General features: G+C 40.5%; 1 protein-coding gene across 1 annotated transcript in view; it reads left to right on the forward strand.

Moving 5' to 3' along the window:
• LOC148362157 (endosome/lysosome-associated apoptosis and autophagy regulator family member 2-like) overlaps positions 1 to 14,166 on the forward strand; it is a 62,267-nt gene that overhangs the window by 10,090 nt on the left and 38,011 nt on the right. The window contains exons 2-3 of the mRNA XM_088339576.1: positions 1,523 to 1,643; positions 12,071 to 12,260. Of these exons, the coding sequence (XP_088195702.1) occupies positions 1,523 to 1,643; positions 12,071 to 12,260 (311 nt within the window). The remainder of the gene's footprint in view (positions 1 to 1,522; positions 1,644 to 12,070; positions 12,261 to 14,166) is intronic.

The raw sequence follows: 14,166 nt of genomic DNA on the forward strand, positions 1-14,166 counted from the left end.
TAGAAATGCCCATAACATATCCATGAAATGAAAGACTCATGATATAGTGCCGTGAAATAAGTATTTGCCCCCTCCTGAATTCTATGTCCATTTCCATATTTATCACTCACAAAGGTGTCAGATCATCAAATCGATTTGATTATCGCACAGACACAACCCAAGGTAATAAAAAATGTTGAGTCTTATGTTAAAGTAAAGTAAGTAAAACAAACCTGAATTTTCATATTTTCTTTGCAAAAACCATGGAGGAGGAAGGGTGATTTTGGCCGACTACGCCGATGAATGGATGCATCCGACGAGCGTCTGCGCCGAATCCTCCACAAAGAAAAGGAAACTCAAAACAAATAAAAAGTGGATGATTTAAAAAAAAAAGGCAGCGAGAGAGAAGCCTGGCCCAAACCCGAACTTACCCTAACCTTAATTTCGGGCCAAAAATGTCTCATCTCATCTCATTAGCCATACCGCTTATCCTCATTAGGGTCGCGGGGGGGCTGGAGCCCATCCCAGCCATCTCCGGGCAGTGGGCAGGGGACACCCTGAACTGGTTGCCAGCCAATCGCAGGGCACACAGGGACAGACAACTCATTCGCTCATAATAATAATAATATTATAATATAATTTCCTTGTATTGTCATTCTGTGTAACAATGTACACAGAACGAAATGTCGATTGCACCTGACCCGTTGTAGCGAGCCGATGCAGCCGCAGCCAACAGAGGGCGCCGCCGACCACTTTTTAAGTCTTAGGAATGACTCGGCCGGGGCGCGAACCACCGACCTCCCAGTCTCAAATTCACACCTAACGACAATTTGGACCGGCCAATTCACCTGAAATGCATGTTTTTGGAACGTGGGAGGAAACCGGAGTGCCCGGAGGAAACCCACGCAGGCACGGGGAGAACATACAAACTCCGCACAGGAAGTCTGGAGCTGGATTTGAACCCACGACAGGTTCCCATGACATGAACTGTGCCGCACAAGCGCTAACCACTGTGCCGCCGTGCTGCCCGGCCAAAAATGTATCATTGAATATTTGGCTGCTCAGTCAAACCAACGATGAGTGGTATCAGATGGATAAACTGTGGTATCAATCGCCCATTTATATTAAATATATTATATATATATATATATATATATATATATATATATACCACAGCCATATCCCCCTAGTGGGAGGTGGCTAGAGTCATTTCTGACTCTTTTTGGGAGATTGATTCAGAGGAGGGGGTTCCCAGCCCCCTCACTCAACCCAACTGAGGTGTTGGGAGTCATTAGGTGACCAAACCCCACAATTCCAACCCCTAATGCTGAACGCCAAGCAGGGAGGCAACGGGTACCAATGTTTAAGTCTTAGGTATGACTCGGCCGAGATTTGAACCAGCGACCTCTAAGTCTCGGGGCGGGCACCATACCCCCAAGGCCACCGAGCTGGTTTTCAAACTCCCATTTAATATTGATATTTGATGCCCATGAATCTTGTGTGTCCTTTTTGGGTTAATATGCAATGTTTTTGTGTTTTGCAGGAGGACTACTACTTTGAGTACACAGAGTGCCACAGTTCTGGCTCTCGGTGGCGTGCTGCCATCCCGCACAATCCCGGGGCCTGCGTCGGCCTGCCTGAGCCAGTCCGTGGGACGCCCTGTAGTAAGTTGCTGCCATCGGTTTTGATTTCTGTTGTTATTTTTTTGTTCTTGTTTGTAGTATTTGTAAACATATCCTTATTGGCAGTGCTGAAATATCCAAAACTCATCCTGATTGACTATTTGGAGCAAAAGCCAGAGGCCAACTAACGCAGATCTTAAAAGGGAATTCACTCTCCTTAATAGACAGGTCAAGTCAAATTTATTTATATAGCCCATAATCACAAAAATGTCTCAAAGGACTGCACAGAATTACAATGACACAATTGCCTGATCTTAAACCAACATGCAGGCAAGGAACAACTCAAAACCTCAGCGTTAGGAAAAAGAAACCTTGAGAAAGGACCTCACAAGTGGTAATCCAGCCTTCCAGGATGACCAGGGTGAATCACAATTAGCATTACTATACACAAGCATAGTAAACACTAGGTAACATGTTGAAAATTTGTCCGGAAAGTGCACGAAAGGAGCGACGCCCCCAGCCTGTAAACTAGTCCAGAAAGTCTATGACGGCCACTACGCAGTTTCCCCATCTCTGCCAGCTGGTCCATGCAGGCGTTCACATGCTTCAGGTCAAACGCTGGTCCGCTGACTCATCTCAAATCGTCCTTCTCCTTCGTATCACCACCAGGCAGGCGGTCGGAAAAAGACAGGACAATACAGAATATGAGGTGGGCATCAATCATAAGCTTTGGAATAGAAGTGTGACAGGGGGTCCAAAATCGTTTTTTTCTCAATTTATTAACTAGTATATTAAGTGAATATTCATGAGTCCAAGAGTGAGTTGAAATGTTGAGAAAAGCACTGGACTAAAATGCATGAGTAAAGATGATTATAAAAATGTTCTTATTCTCTAATTTTTGAATTACTTAATTTAATATCCTCAATTGTTTAACTTATATTATTATTTAATTACTTGGTTACTTTATTTTTACATTGTCATTTTGGGTCCCTGATAAAGAGAACACGTTTATATTCACATCACCAAGCAGCTTGATGATCTTATTTATCCAATATTCATTATGCTTTTTAAAATATTTGTAACTTGTCTCGTAAAATACTCTACTGTAATTCCTTTACTTATCGCGGTTTCACAACCCTGGCAGATTTTCATCGTGCATCGTATTCTGCATTCTGATTGGCTAAACAGAGGAAGATGCTTTCTATCGCCAACAAAGTTGGACTTCCCAAACCGATAAACTTGGTCTGGAGCTCTTTGGGCCTCTCTAGTGTCTCCCAGGTTATTTTTCAAAAATGTTGGTTACTGTAGGTCAGAAGCTGAAAGAAAATGCAGTTGTCTATAATGTCCATATGATGGCGGCGACGAAGTCGATTATGTTTTTAGTCCATAAAGTTGTGCTATAAAATGGCAAGATTAGCTTTTAAAATTATAATTTGACAGTACAGAAGGTTTTTGTAAAAAAAGTTGATAAAGTACAGTACTTTTATTTGTTAAACAAATATTTCAGCCTGTAAATTGGGTTTGTTCTTGAGTAATTAATAAATCATTAATTAAAGGTTTCTACTTTGCGGGTTTTGACTATTCCAGGATGTTTTTGGAACACAAAAAACAGGGAATTACTGAATACAAATACAAGTAATCATTACTAAAAGAAAAAGTATTTGCAGTTAAAAAAAAACTTTAAAGGTGTAGAACTATCTAGCTTGGTAAAAATGATTTTCTGTTTTAGTTTAAAGGTCATTTTTATCATTTGAAATTAATACATTTTAATACCTTTTTTTTTCCCTATTATTTTGAAAAAGTACCTAATGATTGTAATATTTTCTAGGAAAATTTGAATCCTTCAAGTAGCAGTTATATATCTCATCTCATTAGCTACACCGCTTATCCTCAGTAGGGTCGCGGGGGTGCTGGAGCCCATCCCAGCAAGCAGTGGGCAGGGGACACCCTGAACTGGTTGCCAGCCAATTGCAGGGCACACGAGGACATATATATATTACAAAAAAAATCCATTCTGTTATTGAAGTAAAACTTATTTAAAATATAAATAAATAAAATATGAAAATACTTTAATTAGCACTATTATTTTCCCCTTATCATATTAGTATTTGTCCTATTTTACATTATTTTAAAGTTAGAGGTGTAGAAATAGTAGTAGTTGTGGTTGTAGTATAGTGTCTCACTGCCACTCATTAGATAATGGTAGAAGAATTACAAAAATAAAATAATCTTTAAAAAATAAAAAACTTAGTTTAGGAAAAAAGTATAATCCACTCGCATAAATTGAATATATCGATAATAATTTTCATGAAGATAAACACGAAGAAGGACTGGCATATTCAGTGATTGTTTACTTTGAAAGTTTTTGGGAGGAACTTGGATTTAGCCAGGAAATTGATGATTAGCAACTTCTTTTATATGGACATCTCATCTCATCTCATTAGCTGCACCGCTTATCCTCAGTAGGGTCGCGGGGGTGCTGGAGCCCATCCCAGTGATCATCGGGCATTGGGCAGGGGACACCCCGAACTGGTTGCCAGCCAATCGCAGGGCACACAGGGATAGACAACTCGCTCGCCCATTCACACCTAGGGACAATATGGACCAGCCAATCCCCCTGAAATGCATGTTTTTGGAATGTGGGAGGAAACCGGGGTGCCCGGAGGAAACCCACGCAAGCATGGGGAGAACATACAAACTCCGCACAGTAGGTCCGGTAGCTGGATTTGAACCCACACAGGAGGTTCCCAAGACCTTTGAACTGTGCCGCACACGCGCTAACCACTGCGCTGCCGTGCTGCCCTTATATGGACATATTATTTTAAAATTTCACTTTTAGTCATAGATATGTTCCAAAGCACAGGTGTCAAACAGGCGGCCCGCGGGCCAGATCAGGCCCGCTAGGGGATTGAATCTGGCCCGCGAGACGACACTCAGAGAAGTGCAAGAGAAAAACAAGCTGCAGGTTGAAATATGTCAACTTGATGTTGCCAAAGCCAGGTGCCTCGAACAAAGACACTGTACTTGTATTTATTTTTCTCTCTCTCTTTCTTTTCCACCCCTTTTTTCCCACTCTCTCTTTCACTCTCTGTGTCTCTCTTTTTCTCTTCCTTTGTTGCTCGTTGTCTCTTTCTCTCTCTCTGTCTTTTTAACTTAATTTTCTCTCTTTTCTCTTTCTCTCTTCCTACCCTTCGCGCTTTCTTTACTCCTTTCTCTCCTTCTATCTTTCTATTTCCCTTTGGATTTCTTTCTTCCTCTCCCTTTCTTTTCCTCTCTTTTTATCTCTTTTGTTTCTCACGCTCTCTCCCTCTCTCTCTTTCTTTGTCCCGCCCTCTCTCCTTTTCCCTCCCTCTTTCTCTTATTTCTTTATCTCTCTTCTTCTTTCTCTTTAATCTACTAGTCCGGCCCCCGACAGAATGTTAGTTCTATCGTGTGGCCCCCGAGTTCAAATGACTTTGACACCCCTGTTCTAAAGTAACAAAGGAAAACTTTTAGATAACCCTGAGTTTTGAAATACTCTTAATTGATCACAGTGATTACCCCATAAGAAGTAAATGTTGAAGGTCAAATATTCCAAACACAAAGAAGGAAATGAAGCTCTTTAAATGGCTCACTAGTATGGCAAGACCAGTAGTTAAACTTGACAGCTAACAGGCTTGTCCTGTTCTGCTTCAACGTTGCTTCACTGTTCGTCCTCTCGACTGTACAGTGTGCTTGAAAAGTTAAATCAGTTTGAGCATCCTAACTCATAATCAGTGTTCCCTCTAAGCTGCGCGCGTGCGCAATTGCGCACTGCTCGCACATTCTCAGCGCACAAGAAAATCTAGCCAGCGCACAAAAATGAGGGCTCAAAATGACTTATAAAGAAGTGACTTTAGTCAAAGTTACAGTGCATGAAGGTAAAAATACACGGGTTCCCCTGAGGTTGTGTCCTAAATGTGGTATTTTGACGTCGAGTCGAAGGAGAACGAAGTTGAGTAAAGTTAGTAGAGTTTGTCAAGAACCGGCTTCTTCGGCTCGGCTCACTAAAAGGAACCGGCTCTTCGGGTTGTTTTTGCTTCTTTAATCCCAACATGACCAAATTTATATGTAAAACTATGCACAAAATGACTTAAAAGAAGGGGGGAATAGAAGAAAAAAGAAGAAAAAAATACCAAAATGAAAAAGTAGTGAAAAGCTGAGAAAAAAAGAAGCAAAAGGAAGAGAAAAAAGAAGGAAAAATTTAGAAAAAAGCCAGAAAAAAATAAAAGAAAACGTAGGAAAAAAGTAAATAGAGAACAAAAAGAAAAAAGTAACAGCTCGGAAAAAATAAACACAATGAGACTCTTTTTATTTTTAAAAGAATTTAAAAAAAAGTAGAAAAAAAATACTGAAAAAAAGAATAAAAAGTTTGTTGCATTCAAATAATTTCTAATTATATCAAGTGAATCTTGTGGCCAACATTGTACTTCCACTAAAAAATGTGATTAAGTACAGTTCTGTATCTTGCAACCGACTAAATAGGCCCCCAAAAATGTTAATATTATGCGACAAAATATATCAGGAAAAAAAAAAGAAATGGATATCTTGTGAAAGAATTGTAAGAACAACGTTGTAGGTCGTACAACCTTTGCAATGGTAGATGAGTCAATTCATTCAAAAGAGAAAAATCATTTTGCATTGCCGGAAACTCGGCAACATGTAACTTGATGTCAAGTTTTGGACATGTTTGATAATTAATTATCTTGCCACACTTGAGATTATGGTTGCTCACTGTTGTTTTAAGCGTTGCTCACCGACTTTGTGTGAACGCTCAGACCCGTGGAAAATTACAGGGAACATCGCTCATAATGACTCATGACGTCCAGGACAGTGGTCAGCAACCCAAAATTTTAAGAGCCATATAGGACAAAAAAAAAAAAAGGAATTCGTCTGAAGCTGCAAAAAAAATAAATAAATAATAGCCTTATAATGAATGCAGCACAGACTGTATGTGTCTAAGCTATACTAACCTACTGTCAATTCAATTCAAGTCAAGTCACCTTTATTTTTATAGCCCATAATCACAAAGAGTCTCAAAGGGCTGCACAGGTTATTGCAAACCAGACTATTATTACAGACTATTATTACATCATCCCCTGATCTGAAACCAACATGAGGACAAGGAGAAACCTTGAGAAGGGACCGCACATGAGGTAATCCCCCTTCCAGGATGACCAGGCTGCAATGGATGTTGCATTTACAAATAATACACGGATATTGTCAATATAAAATATAGGTTATTCATACGATATAGATTAGAGGTGTGTTTTAAGCTTAGATTTAAACATTTCCACTGAGGTTGCAGATCGGATCTCAGGGGAAGAGCATTCCTCAGCACCGGTGCCTGGATGCAGAACGCTCTCGAACCTGCAGAGTACCCAGTTGGAATTGAGAGAAAAAGTGCAATTGCAATTCTGGAGGAATTGATCGGGCACAAAAGTACCGTATTTTCCGCACTATAAGGCGCACCGGGTTATAGGGCGCACCCCGAAAAAATAGTTTTTGGTCCTATTTTTTACATACATAAGGCGCACTGGATTATAAGGCGCTACAATGGGAATGTGGACAAAACAATCAGATGGTTCAGTCCAACTTATTCCCCCCTTAACATTCCCAAAGTTTACAAAGACGTGTCGAGAACACGTGCGGATGCGGTGTCTGTACGATGTCACTCGAATGCATCGTTCCATCATTCGGAAGGTTAAAGTCTTGGGATTCAAGAAATGCCAACCATTCCTTAGTTTCTATTTTCTTTTTCGCTCACAACTCTACTGTATATATGACAATAAACACTTGGAATTGAGTTTAATTTAAAAATAGACACTCCATTCCATCCATTATCCGCACCGCTTATCACAGAAACATCGAGTTCAGTCTGAAACAAGATACAGGGATAATATATATAGCCGGAGTAGCTCACCGAAGTCGTTGTGTTCATAAGAATGTGCAGCCGTGGTCCTCTTATATCCGTGAGTTTAGTAAATCCAGGAGAATAAAATATTTACAAATACAGAATAGTAAAAAAAATGCTTTCTGTATGCCGTCAGCCACGTGCTATACGCATTCATCTTTTTCGGCCAATTGCAGGCTTTGTTTTGCCGCTTCAGCCAATGCCAGCCTGTAAATGATAAAAAGGATCCGCCCCTTGACCTCCGAATAACTTTAGCCAATGTGATCCATTCATATGATGATTGACACATTGGTTAGCCAATGAAACGCCGGTAAATAAATCCCAGCATACACCGCGGACTACTTGGCGTTCGGGGGGAAATTTAGTCGGCGGCTGCAAGTTAGTTGGAAGACTTTGCGATTTAATATTGATCCATAAATAAGGCGCACTGGATTATAAGGCGCATGGTCAGCTTTTGAAAAAAATAAAGGCTTTTAGGTGCGCCTTATAGTGCGGAAAATACGGTAGATCAAAAAATGATATCGATCAAACTACACTACTGCAGCTAGTTTTGTAACAAGCCAGGAGATAATAAAGCAGGGAAAACCGTTTACAGATGGTGACTACATGAAGTCATTCACCAAAATGGCAGAACAATTATTTGCACTCTTCAAGAACAAAAGTGAAATATAGTGGTACAGCTACCCACGAATTTAATCCAGGCTAGGAGTAGCTTCGTAACCCGAAAACTTTGTAAGTAGAGACGCATTTTGAACGTAAATGTGGTAATCGATCTAAACCAGGGGTGTCAAACATGCGGCCCGGGGGCCAGATCAGGCCCGCTAAGGGATTGAATCTGGCCCGCCAGACAACGCTCGGAGAAGCGCAAGAGTAAAACGAGCTGCAGGTTTAAATATGTCCACTTGATGTTGTCAAAGCCAGGTGCCTCTCACAAAGACGGTGTACCGGTACTTGAATTTATTTGTTTTTCTCTCTCTCTCGTGCTCTCTCGCGCACTCTCTCTCTCTCTCTCTCTCTTTTCCTCCCTTTTCTCTCTCTCTCTCTTTCACTTTCTGTGTCTCCTTCTTTGTTTCTCTTTGTCTCTTTCTCTCTCTGTGTCTTTTTACCTTCTTTTGCTCTCTTTTCCATTTTTCCTTTTCTCTCTTTCGCTCTCTCCTGCTTTCCCCTTCTGTCTTTCTCCCATTCTCTCTTTCTCTCCTTCCCTCTTTCTATTTATCTTTGGATATCATTCTTTTGCTCTCTTTCTTCCCCCCTCTCTCACTATTTGTTTTTATATCTTTTTTTTCTCACATTCTCTCTCCCTCTCTTCTCTCTCTCTTTCTTCCCCCCTCTCTCACTATTTGTCTTTATATCTTTTTTTTCTCACATTCTCTCTCCCTCTCTCTTCTCTCTCTCTCTCTCTTTCTCCCTTTCTCTCTTTCATTGTCCCACCCTCTCTCTTTTTCTCTCCTTCACTTTGTCTTATTTATTCTCTCTTTTTCTTTCTCTCTAATATTCTAGTCCGGCCCCCGAAATAATGTTTGTTCTATCGTTTGGCCCCCGAGGTAAAATAAGTTTGACACCCCTGATCTAAACCATGCAAAAGTACAGATCATTTTTTGACAAATGGTAAAAGAGCTTGTGAACATGAAACGAGTACATGTTAAAATTGTAATACCTCACAATAAAAAAAGATGCAGAACCTGTACAAAAAAAACAAAGAATAAAGGAAATCATCTCATCTCATTAGCTACACCGCTTATCCTCAGTAGGGTCGCGGGGGTGCTGGAGCCTGTCCCATCAAACATCGGGCAGTGGGCAGGGCACACCCTGAACTGGTTGCCAGCCAATCGCAGGGCACACGGGGACAGACAGCCAACTCACTCGCTCATTCACACCTAGCGACAATTTGGACCAGCCAATTCACCTGAAATGCATGTTTTTGGAATGTTGGAGGAAACCGGAGTGCCTGGAGGAAACCCACGCAAGCACGGGGAGAACATGCAAACTCCGCACAGGAAGTCTGTAGCTGGATTTGAACCCACGCAGGAGGTTCCCAAGACATGAACTGTGCCGGACATGCGCTAACCACTGTGCCGCCGTGCTGCTAAAGGAAATCATAAAAATATTAATTTACCCTTTTGCCTGCCTTTTCTTTAAAAACTGATCCAATGATGTCTGCTTTTGTCTGATTATGACACTGTCAGAAATGCGCGAGGCAGACCTCATAATGACTGATAGCCCCTCTTGTCAACACATTTTTCTGGGTGATTTATTTCCAAAGACTTTGTAGAATTTTGCTAAAATGATCTTAATCGAGGCTTGATGGCTGCGTCTCCTCCTCGCAATCTTACTGTGACTCCATCCCTCTTGTGTCTAAACTCTGACGATGACACGAAGAGCATGCTGGCATACACGCAGCCAGTTTGTTTACATTCGTAACTAGATGCAATAGTTTCCCATTCAGGTACTTTGAAAATCGTATAAGGCACAGGTGTCAAACAGATGGCCCGCGGCCAGATCAGGCCCGCTAAGGGATTGAATCTGGCCCGCGAGACAACACTCAGAGAAGCGCACGAGAAAAACAAGCTGCAGGTTAAAATATGTCAACTTGATGTTGCCAAAGCCAGGTGCCTCTCACAAAGACACTGTACTTGTTATATTTCTCTCTCTCTCTATTTTCCACCGCTTTTCTCCCACTCTGTCTCTTTCACTCTCAGAAAAGAGAAGAGAAAGCGTGAAGGGTATGAAAAGAGAAGGGAAAGTTGGAGCAAAAGACAGAGAAAGAGACAAAGCGCAACAAAGGAAGAAAAAAAGAGAGACACAGAGAGTGAAAGAGACTGAGACAGAGTGGGAGAAAAGGGGTGGAAAGGAGAGAGAGAGAGAGAGAGATAGATACATGTACAGTGTCTTTGTGAGAGGCACCTGGCTTTGGCAACATCAAGTTGACATATTTCAACCCGCAGCTTGTTTTTCTCTTGCGCTTCTCTGAGTGTTTTCCTGCGGGCCGGATTCAATCCCATAGCGAGCCTGATCTCGCCCGCGGGCCGCCTGTTTGACACCTGTGCCCTAGTTGAAATATAATATTTATTTAACATTTTTACAGCATTGGAAAACTAAGTGTTTTTTTTTTTTCAGAAACTTTATCTAAACAATGTATTTCTCTCCCCGATCTCTTTCAAATTGTAACCATTTTTGGATAAGTGCCAGGGAGCCACTCGGCAGCATTAAAGAGCTGCGGTTTTCGGAGGTCTGGTCCCGGAGAACTACCGTATTTTCCGCACTATAAGGCGCACCGGGTTATAGGGCGCACCCCCCAAAAATAGTTTTTGGTCCTATATTTTCCATACATAAGGCGCACTGGATTATAAGGCGCTACAATGGGAACGTCGACAAAACAGTCATAGTTCAGTCCAACTTATTACCCCCTTAATATTCCCAAAGCTTGCAAAGAAGCAAATACGTGTCTCAGACGTGTACGGAATCAGTGTCTGTACGATGTCACCAATCACTCAAATGCATCGTTCCAAATACTGGGAGGTCGGTGGTTCGCGCCCCGGCCGAGTCATTCCTAAGACTTAAAAAGTGGTCGGCGGCGCCCTCTGTTGGCTGCGGCTGCATCGGCTCGCGACAACGGGTCAGGTGCAATCGACATTTCGTTCTGTGTACATTGTTACACAGAATGACAATACAAGGAAATTATTATTATTATTATTATTATATCATTCGGAAGGTTAAAGTCTTGGGATTCAAGAAATGCCATTTCTTAGTTTCCATTTTGTTTTTTGCTGGCAACTGTGTGGACAGCAAAGTAAGAATTTTATTGTGCAGGGAAACGGGGTTCTTTACTGTGCATATGACAATAAACACTTTTAATTGAACTTTGTTTAAAAATACACTCATCACAGAAACATCTGGATCGTTCTAAAACAAGATCCCAGGAAAATATAAAGCCGCATAGCTCACCTAAGTTCTCTTGCAGCCACCACGTTCATTAATGATACGTAACCATGGTCTTCTTACAACCGTGAGTGTAGTAAATCCAGGAAAGTAAAATATTTACAAATACAGAATAGTAAAAAATGTTTTCTCTATGCCGTAGCGCAACCCAACGTGTGATTCACATTCATCTTTTTCGGCCAATCGCAGGTTTTGTTTCGCCCCTTTAGCCTATGCGAGCCTGTAAATGATAATAAGGATCCGCCCGCTTTACCTCCAAATAACTTTAGCCAATAGTGACTGATTCAAATGATGATTGACACATTAGTTAGGAAATGAAACGCCGGTATATAAATCCCAGCATACACCGCGGACTACTTCGCCTTCGGGGGAAAATCTAGTCGGCGGCTTTGCGACTTAATATTGATCCACATATAAGGCGCACTGTATTATAAGGCGCATGGTCAGCTTTTGAAAAAAAATAAAGGCTATTAGGTGCCCCTTATAGTGCGGAAAATACGGTAAGTGGACTAGAATAAAACAAGCGTTTTTGCTGTAAAAGGGAATTTCATGTCAAAAATGTCTATTCATCCCATCTCTTTTGTGTTTTTGCATTCAGCCTTTTCGTGCAAAGCCGGTGAGTTCCTGGAGATGTCGGCCCAAGAGTGCACTCGCTGCGCAGCGGGAAGCTACTCCCTGGGCAGCGGCATCCGCTTTGACCAGTGGGAATCCTTGCCGGTGGGATTTAGTAGCCTAGCGACTGCCCTGGAAAGCGGCAGCCACCGCGATGGCGGCCTCATGTGCAACAGGTGGGACACAAACATGATATTCGTTTGCACGCTTTATATCGATGGCTCCCAACAAACCTTTTCTGTACCAGGAACTGGGTTAATGTCTCTGGAATTTACAGTATTATTGGTCCGGACCAATGTTCCCTGTAATTTTCCACGGGTCTGAGCGTTCACACAAAGTCGGTGAGCAACGCTTGAAACAACAGTGAGCAACCATAATCTCAAGTGTGGCAAGATAATTAATTATCAAACATGTCCAAAACTTATCATCAACTTACATTTTGCTGAGTTTCCGGCAATGCAAAAATAAAATTCACTTTTAAATGAATTGATTAATGTATTATTGCAAAGGTTGTACTGCTTACAAACGTCATTTGTTTTTACGACAATACTTTCACAAGATTTCCATTTTTTTTTCCTGGTATCTTTTGTCGCATAATACTAACATTTTTGGGGGCTTATTTAGTCAGTTACACGATACACAACTGTATTTAATCACATTTTTAGTGGAAGTACAATGTTGGCAACAAGATTGACTTGATATAATTGGAAATTATTCGAATGCAACACAAACTTTTTCTTCTTTTTCCCGTATTTTTTTCTACTTTTTTTTTAAATTCCTTTGAAAAAAATCTCATTTACTTTTTTTCCTTTGTTTCTTTCTTGTCTTTTTTTTCTGGCTTTTTTTCTCAATTTTTCCTTCTTTTTTCTCTTTTTGTTTATTTTTTCTCCATTTTTCACTACTTTTTCATTTTGGTATTTTTTTTCTTTTTTGAGAAATTGAGGACTTGATTTGTGGGTGAAAACATTAAAATATTGTGAGTATTTTGTAAATATTCAGTGTACTGTCAAAACTCCAGTTTTGCTACCGTTATGGACAGGGTTGGGTAGGGTTACATTAACTTGATTACTTACAATTACTTTTGGATGACTCCAATACCAAAATGCTAATCAAAGACAAAATAAACTAAATATGAATCAAATGATGACTCACAACGTGGTAAGCTTTCTCTCCTGGCTTTGATCTCTTTGATCTCCAGCAAAACTAACATAATATGCGACAGAAACAAAATTAAAATAAATCCAAACAGCTTGCCAACATTATTTTTGCCCTTCCATGTATTCCGTTACTCCCCAAGCCTGCGCAAAATTTAGTCATTTTATTCATATTTAGTTTCTTTTGTCTTTTATTAGCACATTTGGTATTGGAGTAATCCAAAAGTAATTGAAAGTAATCCAGTTAAAGTAACCCTACCCAACCCTGAATAGAGCACTGGTAGAAAGATCTGAAAAATGCTGTGTACAAACAATCACTGTGAAACTTGAGCTGCTTTGTAAGAAAGAATGGGCCAAAGTACACTACAAAGTATTTACTCAAAGGGGGGCAATATTTTTGCAACGTGTACTTTTCAATTTTTTTACTGTTGGCACAAAAAAGAAATGTTGAATCGTTTTTAAAATCTATGAGTTAGAAGCCTTAAATATGCAAAAAGGTCAAAGAGTCTTGGGGGCCAATACTTTTCCAAGACACTGTACACGTTTTCTTCTACTTCTTTTATTATGTGGCTGTTTTAAAGCAGTTTAAGAGGGTCTGCTTTAGTGCCAGTATTTATGCTAATTTGTACGTTGCTAATTACTTTCATAGTAAAGCGCAGGGTTGGGTAGGGTTACTTTAACTGGATTACTTTCAAATGATTTTGGATTACTCCAATACCAAATATGCTAATAAAAGACAAAAGAAACTCAATAGGAATAAAATGATGACTCACAACACGTGGTAAGCTTTCTCTCCTGGCTTTGATCTCCGGCAAAACTAACATCAAATGCGACAGAAACAAAATGAAAAAAAATCCAAACAGCTTGCCAAAATCATTTTTGCCGTTCCATGTATTCCGTTACTCCCCAAGCCTGCACAAAATTGAGT

The sequence above is a fragment of the Urocampus carinirostris genome, chromosome 7 (assembly GCF_059441175.1).
Source record: "Urocampus carinirostris isolate Australia breed hairy pipefish chromosome 7, RoL_Ucar_1.0, whole genome shotgun sequence".
In the NCBI taxonomy this organism is placed as follows: domain Eukaryota; kingdom Metazoa; phylum Chordata; class Actinopteri; order Syngnathiformes; family Syngnathidae; genus Urocampus; species Urocampus carinirostris.